Source organism: Crocodylus porosus, unplaced genomic scaffold (genome assembly GCF_001723895.1).
Source record: "Crocodylus porosus isolate Cpor-Errol unplaced genomic scaffold, CroPor_comp1, whole genome shotgun sequence".
Lineage (NCBI taxonomy): Eukaryota > Metazoa > Chordata > Crocodylia > Crocodylidae > Crocodylus > Crocodylus porosus.
The window spans coordinates 3,736,680-3,762,923 of NW_017728950.1; the positions used below are offsets into that span (position 1 = coordinate 3,736,680).

At 41.3% G+C, this 26,244-nt stretch overlaps 1 protein-coding gene across 2 annotated transcripts in view; it reads right to left on the bottom strand.

The window, feature by feature from the left end:
* The window catches only part of LOC109323448 (contactin-associated protein-like 4), a 421,861-nt gene that overhangs the window by 37,557 nt on the left and 358,060 nt on the right, over positions 1–26,244 (bottom strand). For both annotated transcript variants that reach the window (XM_019555012.1, XM_019555011.1), the window contains exons 16-17: positions 14,736–14,906; positions 7,962–8,180 (exon numbers count right to left, since the gene is read on the bottom strand). In XM_019555012.1, the coding sequence (XP_019410557.1) occupies positions 7,962–8,180; positions 14,736–14,906 (390 nt within the window). The remainder of the gene's footprint in view (positions 1–7,961; positions 8,181–14,735; positions 14,907–26,244) is intronic.

Below are 26,244 nucleotides of genomic sequence, written 5' to 3' on the forward strand. Positions count from 1 at the left end.
TCCATCCTCTTTTGAAACCCCTTTCAAGTAGTTGAAGGCTGCTATTAAATCCCCTCTCAGTCTTCTCTTTTCTAAACTAAAAAAGCCGAGTTCCCTCAGTCCTTCCTCATAAGTCACGTCCACCAGCCCCCTCATCATTCTTGTTGCCCTCCACCGGACTTTCTCCTATTTGTCCAGATCCTTTCTGTAGTGAGGAGCCAAAACTGAACACGGTACTCCAGATCTGGCCTCACCAGTGCAGAATAGAAGGGAATAATCACTTCCCTTGAATAGAAGGGAATAATCACTTCCCTTGACCTACTAGCAATACACCTACCAATTCAGCCTGATATGCTGTTCGACTTCTTGGAAACAAGGGCACACTGCTGGCTCATATTCAAATTATTGTTCACTGTAAACCCCAGGTCCTTTTCTGCAGAGCTGCTGCCTGGTCAGTCAGCCCCCAGCCTGTTGCATGGGATTGTTCTGTCCTAAGTGCAGGATTTTGCACATGTCCTTGTTGAATCTCATGAGATTTCTTTTGGCCCAATCCTTCAATTCATCTAAGTCACTCTGAATCCTAGCCTAACCCTCAAACATATCTACTACTTCCTCGAGACTGGTGTCCTCTGCAAACTTGCTGAGGGTGCACTCTATGCCATCTTCCAAGTTGTTGATGAAGACATTGACCAAAAACTGTCCCCAGGACCAACCCCTGAGGCACTCCACTTGATACTGGCTGCCAAGTAGACATCAAGCCACTGATTACTACTCTCTGAGCCTGATGCTCCAGCCAGTTTTCTATCCATCTTACAGTCTGTTCATCCAGCCCATTATTCCTTAGCTTGCCTGTGAGAATGCTGTGTGGGATCTTATCAAAAGCCTGGCTAAGATCAAGGTACACCACATCCACCAGTCTCCTTGCATCCATAGACCCAGTCACCTCAACATAGAAGGTAATCAGGTTGTTCAGGCATGACTTGCCCCTGGTGAATCCATGCTGGCTGTTCCTGATCACCTTTTTCTCCTCCAAGGAGGCGGCTTAGAAATTAATTCCTTGACGATCTTCTCCATGATTTTTCCAGGGACTGAGGTGAGGCTGACTGGTCTGTAGTTCCCTGAATCCTCCTTCTTCCCTTCCTTAAATATAGGCACTATGTTTGCCCTTTTCCAATCATCTGGGACCTCTCCTGCTCGCCATAAGTTTTCAAAGATGATGGCCCATGTCTCTGCACTCACATCAGCCAACTCCCTCAGTACCCCCGGGTGCATCTCATCAGTCCCTAGGGACTTGTACCTGTTCAGCTTTTCTAAGTAGTTCCTAACCTGTTCTTTCACCACCTAGGGTTGCTTACTTTCTGCCCAAATCGTGCTGCCCAGTGCAATAGTCCAGGAGCTGACCTTGCCTGTGAAGATTGAAGCACAAAAGGCATTGAGCACTATATCCTTTTCTGCACTATTATTTATATAACCCCCAAGATGAATATGTTTTACAAATAAATAAATTGTATGTTTAGTCTTTCCCCTTTAAAAGGTTACATTGTTAATATATAACTAAATGACTTCTGGATAACCAAAAAAATTACTATGCAAACAGAATCATATGTTAATATGGAGTGATTCTGCTAATGCCAGTCTTAAGCCTCTAAGGATGTCCACCCTTAATGAGATATTTTCACTAGCCTGAGCAGATTCAGAAATTCTTGAGTAATTGTGCAGTTAATAAAAATAGAAAAAATAGTACGTTTGATAATCCCTTAAGAAATATGCTATTTGACTAAACAGATAAAGTTAAAATTCAGCTTGATTAAATGAATAGGTTGGGAGTTCCTGAAAAATTAAAATGCTGTACAGAGTGTGCTACTTCTGAAGCAAAAGAGACTACAGATTCACATTGATTCAAATCAGTAATAATAATAAAAGCCATAGAACTTGGACATTGTTATCTTAATCAAGTTCTGAAGCGGCAGCAACACTTTCCAAAGTGGGCATATTCATATTTATAATTATGTTTAAAAATATTTAAAGGAAGAAAGGTCAATTTGTAGTCTTTCATACTTTTAATACACTATTTGAATGTTATAAATTTACACAAAAGTCACTTTGTATCAGATCTGCTCCAAATTTTTTTAAAGAATAATTATGCATTGTTCCTTTAAAACAACACAGTTTTAAGAGAAGTTATCTATGCCAGGTTTAAGAAGATATCTATCTTGGCCTAATAGAATGAAAACAAGCTGGATTATTTATTCAGATGAAATAAAACAAGTTTGGAAATGGTTATTCTACAGTGTGAGGTGGGTCTACAAAGTTAGAAACCGAAGTAAAACTCTATTGGCCCTCTAAGAAAGAAATTAGTCATTTGTGATGTTTCTTTAAAAGAAGAATTTTGTGTTCCAGACCCACATAGAAAGTAAATGGTTACTAAAGTACATAATACTCCTTTAGATACTGAGAAAGATAAATAAAGGACAAAAACACATTTTGTTTGAGGCTGGTCTTCAGACCTGCTGAGTCTTAGCACAGAAAAGAAAGAAAAAAAGAAACAGTATACAAGGAGCTCTTCAGACAAAAGCAGAATATTTTCCCTTCTTTGCATTAAGCATGCATGCATATAGTCAGGACTTTAGGTCCCTTACCTAACTGAAAAGAGGTGTTTTTAGTGTAAGGGAGGCAAAATAGTTCTGTTATATACAGGATAAACAGTTATTGTGAAATGATTAATAAAAGCAACCTGAGTTGAACCAGAAATCAGGTCTTTGAGTCTTATGAGACCCTCTTTACAGCCCTATGAGAAATACTTAATTACATAGTGGAAGACTGGAATCAGAAGTCTTTTGCATCTTTCTCCTGCATAGATCTTTGATTCATCCATTTGGTGGCTCTTCTTCACATTGCATAATAGCAAACTAAAAAGGATTTTCTCAAATAACAAATGCAGTGTTGATTTTAATAAGTGCTACATTTTATTTTAGTCTGTACTATATGGGTAGCACGACTTATAAAAAAAGGCTGAAAGTTTCTTTCTTTCTTTTTTGCTTTCATTCTTCTGGGGCACCCAGATTCCCCACTAGCCGACCCAGCTTGGCAGACATTGTATATGCTGCCAACTGCCAAGAAAACTGGCCACCTCCAGTGGCAGTTGCTGCACAGCACTCTAGCCATCGGCATGTTGGTGTCCCACTTTGACCCAGGTGCCTTGATGGCCTGCCCCTTCTGCCCCGGGGGCGGTGAAGAGAACCTCTTTCATGCCTTCTTTGACTGTCCCCACCTGCTTGTCACCCTTGAGCCGCTGCTGCAGGAGCTGGGCAGGAGCCTCTCAGAGAACACCTATGTGTGCCCCTACCCTTCCCGGGCAGCTGAGCGGGGTTCCATCTGCCTGGCCAACTTTCTCCTGGGCCTAGCCAAGATGGCCATTCTCAAAAAGCCACTGCAACTGGCTTACCAGGACTGGCTCAAACAATGCCCTGAGGCTTTTTTGCCTCCTGGTGCAGTTGCGCCTCTCGCTGGAGTTTGAGTACACTGTGCTCTGGCAGGTGGTGCCTGACTTGCAGGCATGCTGGGTCCTTGAGGGAGCACTGTGCCATGTGGAGGACAGCCATCTTTAATACACACTCGCATGTCACGACCAGTTGGGGCGACCAGGCAGGCTTGGTGGCAGACTGCGACTCCCAGATTGTGCTGTGCCCTGGGCCCTCACCAGGCTGCTTTTTGTTTTTTTTCTTTGTGTGGGAAGTTGAAGGTGTTGTCACATGTATGATTTGATACAGCAAGGTAGGAATCATGTGTTTATAGAGGGCTTTGGTCTGTATGACCGGGTGTGCCCTGACTGCATAGCCTCATGTTAGGCATGACGTGTAATACAGTGAAGGTATTTGTCATAGTGTGATGTTATGAATGCAATGACATGGTGCTTTTGGTTTGATGGTAATTTGTTTGTCTTTGCTTTGTATATTGGAGCTGGACCCTGAAGGGGCCAACTTTTTGTATCCCGAATCCTTGAATAAAGTAGTTAAAAAGTCAAAAGTCAAAGTCTTTCTTTCTTTCTAACCTAGTTTTCGATATAGTCACAGTTAAAATTCTAAGGAAAGCAATAAAAATGACCAGTTAAATCCAAGTGATAAATCTACTCTATTATGCATTTGTTAATAATCATTTCAATCTCACCAATATTTTCCAAATAGATTTAGAATTAATAGCAGGGATGAACAATCTGCAAAGGATTTTGTCTCTATTTTTTTCTTCATATGACCTTAGAATAAATATATTAATACCATAAGTGCATATATATTTTTAGTAAATATCCTTTGCCCTTGAATTTGTACATACTTGACAGAGGTACAGGTCCTAATAATTCACTTGATGAAGATACAATATCTTGTATGCTTCCCAGTAATTAGATACAGTGATTTATGACTGAAATCTAAAATCTATTCCAATCCAGTTGGCAAAGTTTTTAACATGGTTTTTAACTTTTTAAATTCTTATTATATATCCATGTAATTTACCTGGGTCTAAATTTAACTAAAACCTTTGGATGTAATGTATACCATATAGCTTTTAGAGGACACACATACCAGGCTGTGATTATGAACATAAAATGGATATTTTTTGGAACTATAATGGAATAAAGAAAGGAAATACGAGTCCAAGTCGAGACTTGGGCAGGGCACTTGGGGCTAGATTTAATACAGGACTTAGGATCTGTACTTCCTAACATTTAGGATTATACCCACAATCTGGCTGGAATTCAAAACTATTTTAGGCAAAAAGTTTCCCTATAAAGTACATAGGGTAAGTTAAGAACCTCAGAAAAGCAATCCTCCAAATTCTGCTTGCTGAATGGAAGACAGCCTAGTATTAGCCAATAGGAAACGTTAAAAAACAATTTGTGTCAATGCTGGACCCTCTCAGGAGCCCATATGCCTAAGTCAGGGGGGGCAGGGACGTGCCTTTGTCCACTCAGAATTCAAAAACCACCCTGGTTTGCTCCTCTTGAAATCTTCAGATGTGAAACAGTCATCATTGTTCTATCTAGAACCAATTGTGACATATTATGGAGTAATTATTAAGCTAAAAAAGATCTTTTGGGGATAGAAGTTAGAAAGCAGATGACCTTTTTAATATCACTGTATTTAGAAAACACCTTCTGCTGGATATACAACTTGTAAGTTCTGCCTGTGAAATTGCTAAGTTACATATCTCTAAACCTCCAACAAAACCTGCAGAAACAAGACAGTTTGTAATTCTTGCTGACTAAATTCAAAGAATATTTATATGACACACTTAGTGCTCAGTAGCCGAATAACTCTGCGTAGTAGCATGCCGGTCAAAAACCATGCTAATACTCTACTGTGTAGCATTATTAGACTAATGTACAGTAAGTATCACAAAAAAATGTGCATCAGGACTACTGTGCAGTAGCGTGAGTTACTACACATTTAGTTAGTACTTCATTAAGCAAGTACTAAATTAAATGTGCAGTTACTACTGCTCATTAATAAATGTGGAGACATGCCCACTGTAAAATAGCAGTCTTTTATTTAATGTGAAATTTAAACTACTATGAAAGTCTTGTACTCTCTACTTTGACAGACATCTTTGACCAACATCTAGTTATCTTTATTGTGCCTTCTTCCATCCTTTGCAAAGGATAGCAGGCTCAGCACCACCATTTAGTTCATTTTCCATTCCTGTCATTATACTTTATCAGTGTGTCAAAACATAATCTTTATTGAAAACATTCCTTAAGAGTTGCTGTTTCCATTTAGCCCATGACTTTCATCCAGAGGCAGATCCAGAGGGGGTACACTTCCAGTTTCTGACCTTGCAGCAGGAGCAGCAGCCAAAACAATGCTTAAGTTCCCTTTTTTAAGTCCCTTTTTGTCAGCACCACTGTTTAAGACCCTGAAGAAGACTCCTCCCTCCCTTCTCCACCATGCTTAGAAATACGCCCCCTCCCTTCCTGTCCCCATCCTTTCCTCTTCCATATAGTTATATGTAGTTATCCTTAACACTTTTATAAAATTCTTATTGCTTAATAAAACTGTCATAAAAACTATTCCAGATCCAAAGTATTAGGGCTGTCAAATGATAAAAAAATTGATCATGGTTAGTTGTGTAATTAAAAAAAATAGTCACAGTCAATCGAGATTTTAATTGTGCAAGTAAAAACTCAAAATTATGCACAGAAAAACTCAAAATTATACAGGTACTTTGTATGGTTGGGAGTGGGGGTGGGTGCGTGGGGCCTGGAATTTGTGAATGTGTGAGCGCTGTGGGTGCGTGTGTGCAGTTTGGAGCTGGGGGTGGGCACATGAGGGTCTGAAGCCCAGGGAGAAGGGACCTCTCCATGCCTTGGCAAGTTGTGGGGTATTGTGGGTCAGGAGTGAGAGGCAGCAGCAGGGCTGATGGGGCTGTGGCTTGGAAGTGATGAGAAGGGGCAGGCCACAGGCATATCACTGCCCCCCCATCATATCCCCCACCCCCCCCGGTGTCCTCTTTTTAAAACTAGAAATATGGTAACCCTACAGGAATGCAACCCAGCGGCATGTAGAGCAGCGCCCAGCAGGTATGTCTGTGCAGGGGAAGGGGTTGGAGGGACAGATCGAGGAAACTATGGTAAGGCAGGGTGTGGGACAGGGGTGGGGGATGGGGTGAATTGGATCCTGGGGCTGGGGAGGGTCATGGAACAGAGCTGTGGGCTGCTCCTCTAGTGAGATAGGGGAGCAGCTCCTGGCCACTGTGTGCAGCTGGGAGAAGCATGTGCATGTGTCTTTACTCTAGGAAACACACACTGGCTGTGCTGCATCCCCTGCCTGCCCAGCAGTGGGAAGTGCAACATGGCATTGCATGGCTCCCAGGGCAAAGGCAGTAGGGTACAGCGCCCAGCCTGCAGCAGGCAGCCTACATCCACCCCATGTACAAATCAGGGGGCGCATTCTCCCCATCCCTCCTATGGGGGTGCACTCAGAGGCTGTGAGCTGCCCCCTGCACCCTTGGATGAGCTGCCCCAGCCTCAGGGTCCCATTCACTCCAGCCCTTGCCCCCCTCCCTCCCTCACCATGGAGGCCTTGATTTCCCCACTCACCCCTTTCACATCCTGATATGGCATCGATATATAAGTGTACCTCTAAGAGTGTGTGTGTGTGTGTGTGTGTGTGTGTGTGTGTGTGTGCACGCGCGCATGCATCTGTGTGTGTGCGTCTGTATGTGTATGTCTAGCCCCTCCTGCCTTCCAGCTGCAGAAGCCTGGAGCCTGCATCTGGGCTGCCTTACAGCTCCTTGGTGGTGGAGAGGGACCCAGGCATGGTGTCCAAAACCACATGCATTATTAATGTGTTAAAAACATTAACAAGTTAATCGTTCTTCTGTTAATTGCACAAGTCAACACCAATTAATTGATAGCCCTAAAATATATATATTCAAACATTAACTTATTATTACATTCATATTTGTTTAACTCTATATTTAAATATAGTAGTGGCAGTATTTATATGCCACCATTATATGCCATATTTAGATTTTATGTAGATGATGGTTAAACCAGGACTTATAAGTTATACAGCCTCTTCCTTCCCCTCCCCTCCCCTCCACTATGGTGGTTCAAATAAAATACAACATATTTCTGAGCTGCTAGTGGCATTGCAAAACCAAATCACAGTCTCTTCATCTCATTTACCATATTAATTAAACTCAGCATGTGTATATTTTTCTAAAAATGCTAGTTAAAAGGCAGAGGCCCAGACCCCGCTGCTGTTGCTCATGCAGACTCCAACCAGTATACTTGGGAATTTACCTGAATAAAAGCCATAGATTCAGGTACTGAATTTGTAAGCCAACTCTGAAAACAGACATATTTTCAACTGGATTTTATATTAAAGTCTTTACAGCACTGTATTAACTACATCTAAAAAGCCACTTGGTTGTGACCATTTCTTTTTACAGCCTGATAATTAGGAAAGTTCTATAAAGACACTTACCTACAAATAGCTGACTGTTGAGTTGCAAACGGATATGCCCATCAGATGGAGCAATGTGAGTCCTTTGAGGAAGCTGATCTATTTGTAATGATGCCTCCTTGATGTTTCTTTCAGCCTTCACATAATGCCACTGGTTGTCATTTAAGGGAGTGGGTGATTGCACTGTAACTTCATTAGGTCCATTTCCCACATCAAATGAAAAGGTCACTGCAGCAGGAGCTAAAAGCATAATACAGGTAAGAGTTTGTTCAAGTTAACCCACATGTAAAAATGTTTAGAATCTTGGGTCACAAAAGTAAAAGTCACTAAATGGCACAGAGAGGTAGTGTCTCAAAATGTCTATCCTATATTCCTTCCTTCTAGCTATGAGATAGTAAGATTATTTGTTTTATCTGGAAACTTGATTTCAGCAGACCCATCCACAAATTTCACTCTTTATATGATCAGGTATTGAAAGCAAAAGTTTGCCTACAGCATGAACACTGAGGTGGTTGAGGCCTCATAGTGAGTGTGCTTGTCATAAAACAGAAAATGTGCTAGTTTCCTTAGCTTTCAATTTGAATAAAAAACATGTCCTGCCAACATGCTAATTGGTTGTCATCAGAAGCTTTAAATTTTACTTATCACCACCACTGATTATTTTTTTCCTTTAACAAAATCAAATCTACACATTGGTAGAATGTTTGTTATATGTTACCACAATTTTCACAGACACTAAAGAACATTTTTTGGCCTACAGAACATATATACTAGGTTATGTAAAGCATTTGAGTATTTTATCAAAAAATGAATTTTTGCCAGCCAGCAAAATACTCACAATTTCTCTCTTAACTTTTGGTGAAAGATACTATAATGTCTGTACATTGCCATCACTTAAAAAGGTAATTAAATGAATCTCATTTGAAGCTGAAATACTTCTGGAAGGAACAAATGATTTTGATAATATTCTACAATATACTTAACTCCTTACAATTTCCTTTTTCATAGGTCTTAGAATTTTGAAAGGGACAGGGGTTACATTTTATACCCCAAATAGCTATATCAAGTTTTAGTATACCAAAGTTAAAATACTTGGTATACTGCTGCCTGTAAATCCCTTTTTGAACAGTTTTTTTAAGTACAGCTTATATTAAATCTTGACCTTAAGGTAGAACAACTCACTCTGCAGACTTCACTTACGTGTAGTCAATAGAAACTGACTGGCCACAATTCTTTCACATATTTTTGAACATGTAAGCTTCCACTACAAGATACAATAATAGGGCAGACCTTCAGCTAGAATGAATCAACATACATCCACAGATGAACAGTCCTTAGAAGATTATGGTTCAGCAAGCAATTAGAGTTATTTAGACAGCAAGACCTGGGTTTCTTTTCCAATGCCAATGCTGTTTAAGGAAAAGTACTCAAATATTTTGGCATGGCCAAAGAAAGTATTTGAAGCTAAAATACAATGTTGAAAATATGTGTTGTTAACATATTTTAACATTTGAGCTGGGAAGATTAATTATAAGTATTTTCCATAAAAAAGATTTCTGCTTAATAATTTTCTTAACACCAAGGACCATGTATATCTTATGCATGTGTGTGTACAAACAAGTATCCTGTTTAAAATAATGTAAAAAAATATTCAAACAAGTGATGCCTTATGAAAAGACTGTCAGTAATTTTAGCTAAGGGTATTAATAAAGAACTATAGGACTAGGCAAATAGAAACTATTTCCATTAACTTCAATAGACTCTGGATTAGACTCCAAGGGAAAAGCATTGAGATTTAAAGGTGGTCAAAGGAAATTAAAACTTTACAAACATAATTTTGAAACAAAAATCTAGGCCTTTTTGAATCGTTTAAGAAGTAGATGGGGTTATTGTCTTAGAGATTAATTTTTCCTCTTTTTAAAGTTATCTGGAACTTTTATATAACACCTTTAATCCACTTTGGCCAGTGTTTACACTGACATACTAAAGTCATGCAATCCTACTGAAAACAAAGGGACTGAATTGTTATTAAATCAGCACAAAACTTAGCTTCTTCTGAGAACTTTGCAATAAAGTAAGACAAGTACATGGGTGTTTTGCTTTCTAATTAAAATCAGCTATATCTTGCAACTTATTTTTAAGAAGAACTCCTCTCTGAAATGAATTATCATTTTGGCTTAAAAATCAATTCCTTGTATGGAGCAGAAAGAATAGAATGGTTGGTGTTTAATAATAGCTTAATAGTAAAATAAATCATAGAGAAAGTTCTCATTAGATAGGCATATTTGTGAACCAGTCTCCCCCTTTTTACACGAAAAAATGAGAATACAAAATCAGCAGAAATGCCATGAACTCAAACACAGATTCAGCAAAATGTTTCCTTCATGGAGGAGGGCGGGGCTTATATTCTAATGGACAATTTTGGGTGAAGCCTAAAAACACAGATTCTGCTTTGAACAAACAAAATATGCTTGTCAGATAGCAAATTAGATAATAGACCCGATAAATAATGTGGCTGTGCAGTCTCTAATGCCGATGCAATTTAAAATGAATGTCTGAAATACCCAAATGAAAGAATGAATATTGAAATCTGGAAAAGTGTCTGATTAAAGACAATAGCATGCATTCTTCCTAACTCTGTTAAACTAGTAATCAAATATTTCCTGTAGGGGCTGATTCAGTCCCTGTATTTTAAGAGATAGCTGTAGGAAATACTTTTCTTTTCCCATGGATGACTAGTGATATATAATGTATTATTCCCTGATGCAGTGTAATTTTCATGACTGTTTGTCAAATGAACAGCCCTACAGCTTAAAAATTTCCTGTAAGAATCTTGGTCTGACATTCCTTGGTCAGGCAAAAGTAAGGATAGAGCCTTAAAAGCCTTAAAACCAGTAAGTTATAAATAAAGGTCAAATATTAAGCCATAGTAATGTTAAAAATAGATTTTTGTTGTTAGCTATCATGCAATGTTAAGTATTAATGGTATAGTAAGTTTTAAATCATTTTGAATATATCCTTACTTTAAATGCTGTCCCAAACCTGACATTTTAATTTTTGTTATTTATTATTACACAAGACAAATATAACACATTGATTTACATTGACCTATTAATAACATATTGAATATAAGTTGGTGAGTTACTTTACAATATATTAGAAATGAATTTATGATGAAAAAACCCTAAATGATTCCAAGCAATGTCGAATAGTCAAGGTGATAAAATCTTTTGTTCAAATCAGAAAATGTATATTTTTATAAAAGAAATTATTTTATTTGCTTCCCCTAGAAGAAAGATAAACTATATTTATAGGCCAAAGCCAACATTGCAGTAGCTACTAGGCATTTTTTTAAGCATACGTCAGACATTGTCTTCATAATTAACCTTATAAAACACACTGCCACAGTCTGTACTGTTGCAATTTCAGAATAGTTTGAGGGTGCAACTCACAAAGTACATAGAAGTAAGTAAGCCTCATGGGGGACAGATGGCCCCTTTCATATGAAAAGAAGTTAAAGCTCCTTGCCAAGTACCAAGAATAAGAACTACATGCCATAAATTCTGACATCTGAGAGCATGATAGCTAAAGTTTTAAGGTCTCTTCTTGTGAAAAAATTATGAATTTAGGAAATTATGAACTTCCACCTATTACGGTGGAAATTTTCTGGATTAGCTCTCAGTCACCTAATCTTCAATTGTGTCCCAATCTGTCAAGAATTGGATTTGTCATCCCTTTGCAGTTTAGTAGTAGTAAGAGACATGTATATAGCTGGTACTTCCTTCCTGGCCTAAAATGCTTTTCTTTTAGGAAAGGTTAATACATGGACTATTTATACATTTATTCTATGGAACACTCAGAGTGAAATTAATGTAGCCAGTGAAAAATCACAGTTAATCACTTCCTACTTTAGTGTACTGTGTGAACCTCCTAACACCTAATTGGCAAATGTAGTTGATACTCAAAAGAATAAGATTGAACATCAGTGCCAAGAGGTTGAACATCAGTGCCAAGAGGTTAAAGAATAAGATTGAACATCAGTGTCAGTAACATCAATATCACTACTGCAGTTTTAAGAATTAAAACTCAGTGAACTGGGGTCAAAGCAGACCTGAAGAATCCAGATACTGCTAAACCTGTTTAGTCACAACCTACTGATAATCATTTTCTGCAACGGGAGGTTTAATATTGGATGATACTGGGAGGGATTCTCCATGTTCAAAGATAGCTTTTCAATAATATGCTTAATAACTACTTCTTTAGAGAGAGGTCAGCATTTTGCCCTCCTTTAACTGATAATCAATTCCAGCAATGACCCTAACACCTCCCTAAGTAACTTAGATCTAGTAACCCATATATTCCCAGCTTCCGACAGTCTACACAGTATCAATATGCTAAAACTAAGAGAGAGAGAGTAATCTATATTTTTCTCCAAAAAACAACCCTGTGGCAACAGAAACATTAACATCTGATTGGTTTTATCTTCTTTATCTATCTTTATCATCAGCCATTCAGGACAAACCTACGGGTTTTTTTGGAACAGGTCTAACTCTCAGGAGAATGAAAGTAACTAGGTCAAAGTGAAGAAACCTTTCTGTCTTTCCTGCAGAATACTGGCGTAAATCTAAAAATAATTTAATGATGTAACTCATTTATTTAGCATGGGTATTCCACTACCAACATTAATTCCTCTTGTTCCATTAGTCATAAGTCATCTTAATAATGTGTATGAGTGATGAAAATTTAGGAAGATTGTGATTAGATTGAGGGACGTGATATAAGTACAGTAGAATACAGATCATCCAGGCATCCAAATGATTCATAGCCTGTTTATTTTGCAGCAGGTTGCCAAATTAAGGATGAACCATTCAGCAGTTTGCTGTGGGCACTGCTTCTCCTCTCAGCTGGAGCTCAGTGACAGTCCTGAGCAGCTGATAAGCACTGGTGTCCTTTGAAATAAAAGCTGTAGCAAATAATAGGAGCACCTCAGCCATTCTGTATCCCATGGTAATTTTGTAAACCCTCATCTTTACAGTATCCCTACCAAATAACTAGGTTCTGCTGTATGTGTAAATACAGGTATGTAAGCCTAGAGACTGGATCAGATTGGGGAATACGGCAATTGAGCTTTTCCTATTTGGAATTCACCTACATGGATCTGTGCGTTCCATCTCCTGATTATACCATTTATTTTGAAATGTCAGCATTTTGAGCTGGGAACATCAGTATCCCACAAGAACATCATTACAGCTTCTGAGATTCTGCTTTGGCATGCTGAACAAGAGCATGTATTGATGTTTCCTGTGTTTCGCGGCTCTCTGAGGTTATTGCATCACTGTACTTCATACCGATTCACACCATTCTAACACAAGCTGATTCAATAATATTGTTGCCTGATATGGTAAAATACTGGGGAAAATACAGTTTCTCTCATTTAAACGTTGGTACTATAGTCTAGGAGACCATTGGAACCAAAGATCATCAAGTGTAATTACTGAGATTTAATTTGCACATGTAGCAGGGTCCCCCTTGAGGCTGGGAGTCCCATCAGCCAATAAGCTCCCAGCCACAAGGGTGCACCATGCCCAGCTGAGGCTGGGAGTCCCACAACTCTCATCTCCAGCAGTCACTGATTCTGGGATCTGGCAGCACAAGTACCCAGAGACCCAGAGTTGTGGATGTTGGGTGCTGGGACCCAGCTGGATACCTACAGCCAGGAGGAATGGCTCTCTTGGGGTTCACAAAGCCCCTGGGCCTGGAGGACCATGGCCTCTGCAATCTCCCAGGCCCAGGGGTACCTGCAACCCCATGTGTGTATGACAGAAGGCATGATTGTGTAGATTGTGTATTACATCCCATCATGCCTTCACTTGCCCATGTAGAGGGGAGCCTAGTACTCTGTTGCGTTTTTCAGCCTTGTTTATTGTACGATACTGCAAACTGGCTATAAACAGTGATATTTCCAAATCAGCAAATATGACTTATTTACTTTACAGAAGTGTTTTTACAGTATTATTATATACAAGCCCCATTTTCAATGATGTGCCCATACTTTTAAGCAGACTAAAATAGGGCTTTTTTAGGATATACAGAGCTGTTCAATTCTAAGGTAGAAAATTCATTAATAACTTTCACAAGAAAAACTGACACAGACTCATGTGACTATAAAGCTCACTGGTTGCCAAGCAATGTGACATTTAAAATGAAAACTTAGTGTCTAAAGCAATATGTCTCCATCTTTGAAGTTTCATTTCTTCAATAAGTTAAACCAGCAGACAAAAGCCTGCGATCACATGCTCAAATGTAAAATTGTGAGTCATCTCATTAAGTTCAATGTAACTACTCCACTGTGTAAGGACTATGCCTGTGAGTAATAGCTTGCAGGACTGGAAATGTAAAAAGAAACAAATAGAGGAAGAATAAGCTTCTACATAAGGTTGATGAGAATAGGGTTTGGTTCCTAGCTTTGTCATAGCATGACAACATCACTCACCTGTTTTTGTATGCCTCAATTCCCCATAGGGAAATTGTGGTTCTCCCACTTATTGTCCATTTTGTCTGTTTGGATTATAAACTGTCTGGGGGTAAAGATTGCCTCTTAATGCATGTTTGTACAATGCCTAAATGAATGGAACTCTGATCTCAACTGGAGCCCGCTGGGTGCTACTATAAGAATAGTAAACAGATAAATCAAACACAAACAACAATAATAATAGAGAAAATTTTAAATATCATGGCCCTTTTGGGTTGAATTTTCATTTTATTTATAGCAAAGCCTTAGTAAATAGGACTTACCATACAGCTCTATCCTTATGAAGTCCTTAATGCCAAGGTTCTCTAAAAACATACCAGAAGAAGCTGTAGTCTTAAAGAAGAATGACACATCTGCACTGAGTTCTCCATGGAAAGTAGGGAAATGAAGATATGAGGTCTCAGTATTGAAGGAGGCTGAATTCCAAAATGTTCCTGGTTACAGTAAAAGATAATGTTAAATGAAATTGCACGTCCAATATTGATCCATACAGAACTGGAACATTAAAAACAAAAGCAATTTTAAAAGAACAGTAACTGCAAGGGGCAGTATGTAAAGCATTACACGTGTTTCAACTCTCAAAAGTAAAGAAAAACAATGACTTTAGATGAGTTGAGATTCCACCTCTTCCAGTAGCATGCTACCTGAGTGACTACTGGTAGAAAGTGGTCTGTATATTACACTTCTAATGAATCACAAATAGCTGAGTTTATGAACAGAAAACTTGATCCGACTGTTACTGAAATCAGCAGGAGTTTTGCCACTTACAGTACATTCAGTAGGATAAGGATCTTAATAATTTCTGTAGAAGTTGTTAAATGTTAAACTTCTATGTAAGTATTTTGCCCTTTAATTGATTACAGTTTAGGGACTCATATTGCCTCCTTACTCACTTGATTAGTCCAAATGAAGTCAATGCAACTACTTGGGTAAAGGTTACAAGATCAGACCCATATAGTTTCCATTGGTTTTATTTTTTTCCATCAGTTGACATTTCATTATAATTTGTTCAAGTTTGCTCTTGACTATTAAAAAGGTTATCGAAAATCCCTAGTAAAACTCAGTTCCAGTGGGGATATGCTGCCCAACTAGAAACACCTTTTTATTACTGCTAGCTTCTTACAGGTGTATCTCTCTCTTTAATAAGCTATATTGCTTTCTAAATCAAATGAAGCATTCAATATCTTCTTATCAAATTTAGCAAGAACAGTGTAGTTTCATATTTTCAGAATTGGTAGGGTCGGAAGGAACTTAAGCAGATCATCTAGTCTGACCCCCTGCCAGGGGCAGGAAAGGATACTGGGGTCAAATGACCCCAGCTAGGTGGCTGTCTAGCCTCCTTTTGAAGACCCCCAGGGTAGAAGCAAGCACCACTTCCCTTGGAAGTTGGTTCCAGCTCCTAGCTGCCCTGACTGTGAAGTAGTGCCTCCTGATATTTCGTCTGAATCTACTCTCTGTCAACTTATGGCCTATGTTCCTTGTAACCCCCAGTAGTGCTCGGGGGGAAGAGGGACTCTCCCATTGCCTGCTGGTCCCCCTTGGCAAATTTATAGGTCCTCTCTCAGCCTTCTTTTGTGGAGGTTGAACAGGTTCAGGTTCCTTAGCCTCTTTTTGTAGGGCCTGCCCTGCTGACCCCGATCATGCGAGTGGCCCTCCTCTGGACCCTCTCAATGCTGTCCACATCCCTCCTGAAGTGTGGTGCCCAGAACTGGACACAGTACTCCAACTGCAACCTGACCAGTGTCACATAGTGTATATTCTTCTCTTAACATCATAACTCCTAAATATGATGCAAAATTATGACTTTTCCCCCCAAGAACTCTCATAAAATATATATAAAAAGATTAAATGTGTTAATTTCTCCCTTATCCACAATGTAGACCCATGTCACATTGTGGACATCCAATGTCTACCAAAGTTGGGACATTCTTGCATTCTGGAAATTCCCCAACCATAAGTGCCTTTGCCAGCCAGGCCATTATTTGGATAAGGGATGTGCTGTTATTTAGATAATGGGACATATCAACAACAGTAAAAGTATGTTCCAGAACTGGTAGAACAAAAGAGTAGTTTACATCTCCCACTCCTGAGTTATGCTGTAGGCTCTTCAGTGGTAGTCAAGGACCTAAATCTGAAGTTCCAGAGGAAGCACCATGAAGATAAAACACTTAGGGCACCTGCAAATATGCCTGACACCTGCTAATTAGATTTGATTAATTTAGTCTGCTGATTATTATGCTCAAGCAGCCTCAGTGGCATGTGTATTCAGTGCCCCCATGCTTCAAAATGGCGATGGGGGGAGCCTGAACTAAACCTTGTAAAACAAGCATAGTTAAAGCGTCCATACTGCCATTTTGAAGAGCAGGATGCTGAATGCATGAGATGCTGAGGGTGCTGTCATTAGAGTGGCTCCTGAAAACCGCTCTAATTAAAGTTTCCCCTCCAACTCCAGAGCACATGTAAAGACACCCTCAGAGTGTAGAATCCTTCTCTGAGCCCGTGGTTTTTCTCTGGTCATAGCTCCTACAAAGCTGAACTTCAGTACCATTATGATTAGAGCACATAATGACTATTTAGAAAACAATGGGTTGGTTGTTGTCAGTAATTCAAACACAATAGGAAGTTTAATACTAGCAATTTATACAAAATTGGGAAAACATAGCTGGCAATTAAAAGGATAAAAAAGACAATGATCCAACAAATAAATGACATGTTAAGCTTCAATGAAGCATTTCAATAGTCCTGACTTGGGAGAATGAAGGCTTTAGCAGGGGGGACAGATTGACTAGCTTTCATTGCCATATTATTTAACAAGTACACTGGAACATTTTAAGTTTAAAGGTAGAAAAAATCCTTTCTACTTTAATTATGGCACCTCTGATCTCATTTGAAACCTTCAGATGGGAAGTTCTGTTTATATACTAAATTAAAAGTTATTAAGCTTGCTATTCCTCTCTTACTCCATCTTATTTTTCTATTCTTTTTTACTGCATTATCCCAATCCTGAAAAAGGTGCATGAACTATTTAAGAATATAACATATTACAGGAATAAAACCAAATATAGCCCTGGCAGAAGCAAATACATAGAGACAGATCCATACTGTAGCAAAACAGAGAAAAAAATATATAATTTTTAGTTTGCAGTTCAACAGGCAAAAAAACATTTTCTGTAGACAAATTTTACTACCTCCAAAAAGGGCAGAAGAAAAGAAATCTTGAGCAAGGCACTAAATACTACCTATCATGTATTGATGTGTGTGGCTAAAATACAGGACTGAAAATCAAGACCTAAATTCTGAAGATAAAGATTTTATTTAAACACTGTGGTGTTCCCTACATGTAGATCTCTCCTAGTTCAGTGAAGCGCAATGAAGCTTGTATAAATATCCAGGGATTCTTTAACAGAAGGGGCTTTTCTAAGAGCCAAATCCTGGTCCCCGTTAAGACAACAGGAGCTTTATTCCATTCGAATACAGTAAGGATTAGACAGCAAGTGTACAGCAGTAACAGTATGATGGAAAGCTGTGCTTCTTGAAAACTGAGAAAACTGCAAACTTTACATGAATAGCCCAACTGACTTCAATGAAAGTAGCAAAAGGCATAGGCTATGCATGTTTTAAGCCATTGTCTCTACAGCTGAAACTTTTTGCTCTGGCCCCTTCCATCTTGCTTTCTATTCTGATATTATTTTGATTGTTTGTCCCAGTGCAAAATTGGGTGGAGTGGGAGTCCTGGAATAACATAATTTGCTACTTGCAAGATTTACTCACAGCTGTTTCTTTTCATACTTGCATGTCTTTTAATGGTGCTGCATGCAAACGTTTCCTTACTCAGCATGGCAGAAAGAAGGACAGAATTACTGAAAAATCTGCAGATAACTTTTCTAAGTAATTCCTGCTCATGTTACAAAATCTGGCCAGCTGGCAACTGTTTGCCTCTGAGAATCTGTAGAGGACAGACACCCCATCTTTATCACTACTTCCAGCTCCACTGCATGACAGCTTATTATAAAATCCATAGATTACAAGGCCAGAAGGAAATTTTGTGATCATTTTCCCTTAACACTGGTATGAAACAGACCCTGCAAGCTACCTGAATTCTCTCTTTAAAGAAAGTATGTTTTAGAAAACATCCAATCTTGATTTCAATAATTTTCAGGAAGGAATATACATCACAATACATGGTAAGTTTTTTTCCAATGATTAAATAACCTCACAGTTAAAATAACTTTGTCTAAGTTTGGCTAGGTTCAACTTCCAGGTTGGAATAGCTATAATTCTGCCTGCTAGACTGAAGAGCCCAGTTTTTGCAAATTGATCTTCTTCACAATCATGCAGGAAAATAAAAGACATGTAGAAACATAGAAAAGAGACCTTTTGCTCAAGGCAGGATCATCCCTAGAGAAATAATTTCAGTCAAGTGTCTGTCTAACCTTCTCTTAAATTCTTCTAAGGATGAAGATACCACAACTTCTCTTGGTATTCTGTTCCCATACTTACCAACCAGCATAGTTACAAAGCTCTACTAATATCCAACTAAAAATTCTCTTGTTGCAATTTAAGACTTTATGTCTTGTCCTGTCCCCTGCAACCACAGAGAATAGTCTATTGCTGTATCCTTACAAATACCCTTCAGGTATTTGAAGACTGCTATCAAATCTCCCCTCATTATTCTCTTTTCCAGACTAAATAAACCCAGTTTGTTCAACCTTAATTCCTAAATCATGTCTCCTAGATTTATAACCATTTTTTAATTTCTCTCTTCTTGACTCTCTAATTTACACACTAGGGCCATGTGTAGATTAAACGAGAGGCATGCATACACAACACTTTGAAGAGGGTTAAATGCTTTTCCACCACTTCAATGGTGTTGGTGTTTGCATGCCTCGGAGGCATATTGCGCATTAATTCCAGCCGCTGTAGGAAATTCGGTGGCATAATGCACCTTAAATAACTTGGGGTGCAGCAAACAAAAATTCCCTCATGGAGTTTTAGTTTGTTGCCCTACAGCCGCAGAGCAAAGCACCAGGCTCCATGCAGCTCTACAGCATTGCAGGAAGCCGTGCAGGCAGCCTGGCAGCAGCCCAGGAAAGCAGCGCCTCCCAGGAAAAGCAGCAACCCTGATCTTCCCCCCACCCCCGAGCCTGCCTGCCTGAGCTGCATGGGGGCCAGATGCTTCCCTCCATGGCTGCGGTGCCCCCCAGGACTGCCTGAGTCGGGTGCTTGAGGGTGGGTGCTGCTCTGGAGGGGGCCACAGCTGCCACAGAGGGAAGCACCAGCCCCCCCCCCAAGTCTAGGGACCTCTCTGCCCACCAGCAGCTCGCCCTCCCCTTCTCTCCGGAGAGGCAGGTAAGGTATGTGCATGACACAGGAGGGTTAATCAGCACTAAAATTGAAATGGTGATTTTAAAACTCACTGCTTCAATTTAGGGCCCCTGTTTCATCTACACATGCCCACTGTTCTTAAAGTGAGGTGCTCAAAACTGGATACAGTACTTCAGATTAGGTTTCAACAGAGCTAAAGAATCACTTTCCTTGACTTGCTAACAACAGTCCTTGTTAATGCAACACAGTATGCTATTAGCCTTTTTATTCAAAGAAAGTGCAGTGTTGAGAAAATATGATTCTTTTGTAATTTTATCTCTTTTTTTAATAATTCTCTTTTATAATCTCCTTCTCTTTCCTATTTTGAAGAGATTGAGCTCCATCACTCTTACATTCTGAAAGCAGATGTCGGATTTTTCCAGGAAAGAGCCTTTTATTCTGAAATTCTACAAACCTGCAAGCCTATGGTCCTACTTTAAGCCAGTCTGAAGTATCCCAGTATTTTCCTTAGGACAATTAGAGCTAATATGAGTTAGTTGTCATTCAAGCTGCATATATAAATAATTGCCTATTTTGATGAGAGTAAAAGCCTGCGGCAATCCAACCTAGGATGAACCCAACATCTGTTTTTACCCTAAGACATTTTTCCAAACCTTTAATATTTTTTAAACCCTTTCCTTAACCCTTCAGGTTGTGTCCAGGTGACCGTGAACATGCGACATGTGGTTCTGCAAACCTATCTATTGTATCACACACCACACATGCAGGCATTCTCTATGCTGCTACCTTGCAGTATGGGGGTGCTTTTTGACCCTGGGGTGGCACACATGGCAGAAGTCCTGGGATAATGTGAGCACCAGAGCACATGTGGCATGGGTGTTCCCCAGGGACAAGTAGCAGTAGTACAAGGTGTCACACTGCTACTTGTCCCTGGGGAAACAAACATCTGTGCTTACCTGGATACCGCACCCCCCCTACCCCCCAGTTTACTAGCAGCCTTCTTGAATTGTGAGCACAAGAATTGCATTTAGGTTTCCAGTAGTATTTGCATCAATGTCAAATACTGTGGCATAAGTACTGGGAGGTTGGAGGGTGACAGGGGCAACTGCCTGGAAACTGACTTGGGATGAAGTCAGTGCCCAGGCAGTGGGCACTCCTGCTTGCAGAAAGTGAAGTCAAGACCTGGGCACTCCTGCTTGCAGAAAACACTTACAACTTAGTGGAGTTAACAGAAACCTGGTGGGACTCTACCCATGACTGAGCAGTACACATTGAGGGCTATAAGGTACAGAAAGGATAGAGTAGGGATGAGAGGGGGAGGGGTTGTGCTCTATGTCAAGGAGAGTTATACACCGACCCTTATCAAAATGGAACTGGGAGAGGAGAAAGTAGAAGGATTGTGGGTTAAGATACATGGAGGTCAAGGGGAAAGGGATTTGGTGGTAGGGATCTGCTACAGACCTCCACACCAAGGGGAAGAACTAGATTTGGAACTCCTGAGGCAGCTTTCAGAGACCATAAAGACTAGGGAAGCAGTAGTCATGGGGGACTTAACTACCCTGACATCTGCTGGGAGACGCAGACAGCAAATTCCCACCATTCATGCAGGTTCCTATCCTGTGTGCAGGACCTCCACCTGATGCAGGAGGTACAGGGTCCCACTAGGGGAATGCCTTAATGGAACTGGTACTGGCAACAGGGGATGACATGGTAGGGGACCTACAGAGCAGTGGTCACCTCGGGGACAGTGACCACCAAATAACAGAATTCACCATAAGGTATTAGAGTGGGAAAGGTAACTAGTAGGGTGGAAGTGCTAGACTTTAGAAAAGCTAATTTCAGCAAGCTCAGGCATTTAGTCAATGACACACTGCAGGGTAAGAGATTTGGTGAGATGGGAGCCCAGGAAGGGTGGCTGTGCCTTAAGGAAGTGATCCTTGGGGCACAGAGGGAGATGATCCCAATGTGGGGGAAAAGGTCGAAAGGGGCCAGGAGGCTTCCTTGGCTAACCAGAGAAATCCAGAGCAGCCTAAGGGCAAAAAGGGGAGCACATGAGCAGTGGAAACAGGGAGAGATTACTAAAGAGGAGTATGCTTCCTTGGCTCGCAGTTGTAGCGAGGCAGTTAGAAAGGCCAAAGCTACCATGGAGCTGAGGATGGCATCCCAAGTTAAGGATAACAAAAATTGTTTTTAAGATATATAGAGAGTAAAAGGAAGGCCCAGGGTGGTATAGGACCACTACTGAATGGGAAAAAGCAATTGGTGACAGACAGGGGGGACAAGGCTGAACTCCTCAATGAGTTCTTTGCCTCAGTGTTCCTAAACAAGGGGCAAGACAAGTGTCACAATGGGATTGTAGAGGATCAACAGCAGGGCACCAGACCACCAAGCATTGACCCTGAGATAGTGCAGAGTCACTTGGAAGGACTGGATGTGCTTAAGTCAGCAGGCCCAGATGAGCTCCATCTGAGGGTACTGACGGCACTGGATGATGTCATTGCACAGCCACCGGCAAGAATATTTGAGCACTCGTGATGCATGGCCAGGTCCTGGAAGACTGGAAAAGGGCCAATGCCATCCCTATTTTCAAGAAAGAAAGGAAGGAGGATCCAAGCAACTATAGGATCCTCGCACCTCCATCCTTTGTAAAGTCTTTGAAAAGATTATTAAGGCTCATGTATGTAAGAGCCCAGCAGGAAAAAGTATGCTGAGGTGAAACCATCATGGGTTCATAGCAGGTAGAACATGCCTGAGTAATCTAGTCTCTTTTTATGACCAGGTTACAAAACACCTGGATGCAGGAGTAGGGGTAGATGTCATTTACTTAGACTTCAGAAAGGCCTTCGATAAGGCATCCCACCCCATACTGGTGAACAAATTAAGAGGCTGTGACTAGGATAATTACACAGTCCGGTGGATGGCTAATTGGCTAGAGGGTTGTACCCAAGGAACGGTGGAAGATGGGTTGGTATCAACCTGGGAGGACGTAGGCAGTGGGGTCCTGCAGGGCTTGGTCCTTGGACCAATACTCTTCAATGTTTTCATCAGTGACTTGGACAAGGGAGTGAAGTGTACTCTGTCCAAGTTTGCAAATGATACAAAACTGTGGGGAGAAGTGGACACACCAGAGGGCAGGGAACAACTACAGGCAGACCTGGACAGTTTGGACAAATGGGAAGAAAACAATAGAATGCAATTTAACAAGGAGAAATGCAAAGTGCTGCACCTAGGGAGGAAAAATGTCCAGCACAACTACTGCCTAGGAAATTACCTGCTCAGCAGCATGGAAGCAGAAAGGGATCTCGGAGTCCTAGTGGACTCCAAGATAAACATGAGTTGTCAGTGTGACAAAGTCACCAATAAAGCTAACTGCACTTTATCATGCATCAGCAGATGCATGACAAACAGAACCAAGGAGGTGATACTTCCCCTCTTTTGGGCACTGGTTAGACTAAAGCTGGAATACTGTGTCCAGTTTTGGGTGTCACACTTTAGAGGAATATGGATAACCTGGAGAGGGTCCAGAGAAGGGCCACTTGTATGGTTAAGGGCTTGCAGGCCAAACCCTATAAGGAGAGACTAGGGCACCTGGACCTCTTCAGCCTCCATAAGAGAAGGTTGAGAGGCCACCTTGTGGCTGCCTATAAATTCATCATGGGGGTGCAGAAGGGAATTGATAAGGCTGTATTCCCCAAGGTGCCTCTGGGGGTTACAAGAAATAATGGCCATAAGCTAGCAGAGAGCAGATTTAGACCGGACATTAGGAAGAACTTCTTCACAGTTAGAGCGGCCAAAATCTGGAAAGGGCTCCCAAGGTAGGTGGTGCTCTCCCCTACCCTGGGGGTTGTCAAGAGGAGATTAGATAGGCAGCTGACTGGGGTCATCTGAACCCAGCACACCTTTCTACTTATGTAGGGGTTCAGACTCGATGATCTATTGAGGTCCTTTCTGATCCTAACATCTATGAACCTATGAAGGAGCAAAAAAGAAAAAAAAAGCAGCTACTACTGGCAGCTGAAGATCTGTTTTCACAGCAGCAACTGGAATTCACTGGTTCTGCTTTCCCCAGGGTGCCCGTCTGCATCCCTACACTGCTGGAATCACATTTCTCTATACCTACTAAATATTTTCAATTCATATATGAAGTCACATAAGGCCTTTTGGCGAGAGCATTATTCTGCAACCTCATGTTAACTTAATTATCTACCATATGTTTTCATATTTACTTTGTCAAGGTGTGGCCCCTGTAGTGGGCAGCCCATGAACTGTATGGGCTGTCTGTGAGCTTCCTGGGGCAGGGGACCCACCCCTCCTGAGCAGCCCCCCATACCCACCTTCTCCCCCAATCCACCCACAAACTCCACACCCCAAAGCCATCCCCACAAACCCCTCATCCACATACCCAGCCACAAACCCCAAAGCCCCACACAAACCCCATACCCCCTCAAACTTAACCCCCACACACCCCACCCCCTCACACCTCTTTCCCCCAATCTCACAGCCCCCTCACAAATCTTACACCCTGCATGCCCAGCCAACCACATGGGCTAGGAGAGGACCTGCTTGGGGGAGCTGCAGTTGCAGGGGAAACTGCCACACTGCAGCCCTGCCCTGTGCCCACACCAGTGCTGGGACATGTAGCTCCAACCCGGGGGGAAACCTGATCCCAGGAGCCATTTGGTTAGTATGATGGGTTGGAGGAAGGAGAGGAGGTGGTAGCAGGGGTGTATCAGCGAAAGAGGGTGATTGGGGGTTGGGGAGTGCTCTGTGCAAGAGAGGCTGCCAGAGCTGGGCTTAGAGTCCCTCTAGAGCAGCCTGGGCAAGGGGAGGCCAACCTGAGAGCAAAGGGCCCAGATCAGCCCATGATCCCCAGTTGAGGACTTCCCAGGATGAGGCAGGGAGCATAAAAGCAAGGGCTGGCACTGCTCAGAGCCACAAAGCAGGAGGTAGGACAGCAGCAGCTGGACTCATGTTTTGGTGCTAGGACAGATCTGTGGCTGGGAGGGAGGTAGTGTGGGCAGGAAAGACTATGGATCAGGAGTGAGAGGACTGGGGCTGGACTGGGGTGGGCTTTGAGTTGAGAGGGCCAAGGGCAGGGGTAGGGCACTGGCATGTCAGTGCTTCTCAGCACTGAATATCCTGGCAAGTGAAGGGGGTAGTGATTTTTCTATGACAGAAAAACACAAAGGAAATCCCAAAGTATATAAATATTTAGAATTAATTGTATTATGATGACAAAGGTACTGGTAAGCTTGCAAATTGCTTTAAACTTGTAAATATGTCAATAAAACATTGCCCAACTGATCTCTCTCTATATAATGGTGTTTCATTTTAATAGCGGAAGAACACTATTTTGGGTATTTTAATGAGAGAATTTGGGTTTCTTATCAGAGAATTTGCAATTTTTAAACAGGGAACACTGGGATCTCTGCTGGTGAGACAAGTGGGGGGGACCCTGTCAGAGAAGCACTGGTGACCCAGCTGGAGGGCAGACTAGGTGGCTGACCTCTTGGCATGCTTTGACAGTTCAAAGCAGACCACCACAAGAAGCACATCTCTTGGATGATAACAACCTAGATGGAAGGGTGGGGGCACCCCATCTGAGTCTGGCAGGCATGCAGTCATGGGGCTGCAGGTCCAAGGTGACACATGCTGTTGCAGGTGGCAGCAGATCACAACCAGGCAGCAGCCACCATTTCCAGACTTCTGCAGAAGGTAGAAGGTGCAGAGAACTCACTTAAAGGCTGCTTCAGCAGTTCAGCTGGCACAAGGGGTAGCATCCCAAGATACCAACTGGCTGAGCCTCAGAAGTTTGAGGAAAAGCAGCCCTGAGCTGCTCACCAGGGCAGGTTTTTATATTGCAGGGGCCAGCGCAGGGCAGGTTTTATACAGTCTCTAGCTCCTCCTGGGTGCAGATCCAGGAGGAGCTGGGCATTTTGCTCCAAGTAGCACAACTTGCCCCACACCAAAGCGCATAACCAGGCACATGTGCTGAGGCAAAACTCTCCAGCATGAATTTGTGCTGCTTCTATTTGAGCTGCTGCAAGTGCATGTGCCTGCATGTATGGACACACCCAAGGACTCTAAGCCTTGAGTTATTTCTGGCTATAGCGCCATACATATTTACTGTTATTATTCTTCTGGTGATCTGTGGTTATATCTGTCCTTGAGAATGCCACAAAATCTCTGCCTTAGTTTTGCATCTGTGAAATGGACTGGATGATGTTTACCTATTTCAGAAGTGTTGAAGTTATTAATAATTTTTAAAAGCCCCTTTAAAAAGGTGGGGGGGAAATCACTATTTGGGTAGGTTTGCAGAACTATTTTTGTTTTTCATATCATACATGAAAAATCTTAAGTGATCCTACAGCTTGTTTCTTTGAGCTATTAAAGTTTAGAAGCTAAGGACCACATCTGTGAAAAATCAATTAATAAAAAACAACAAGG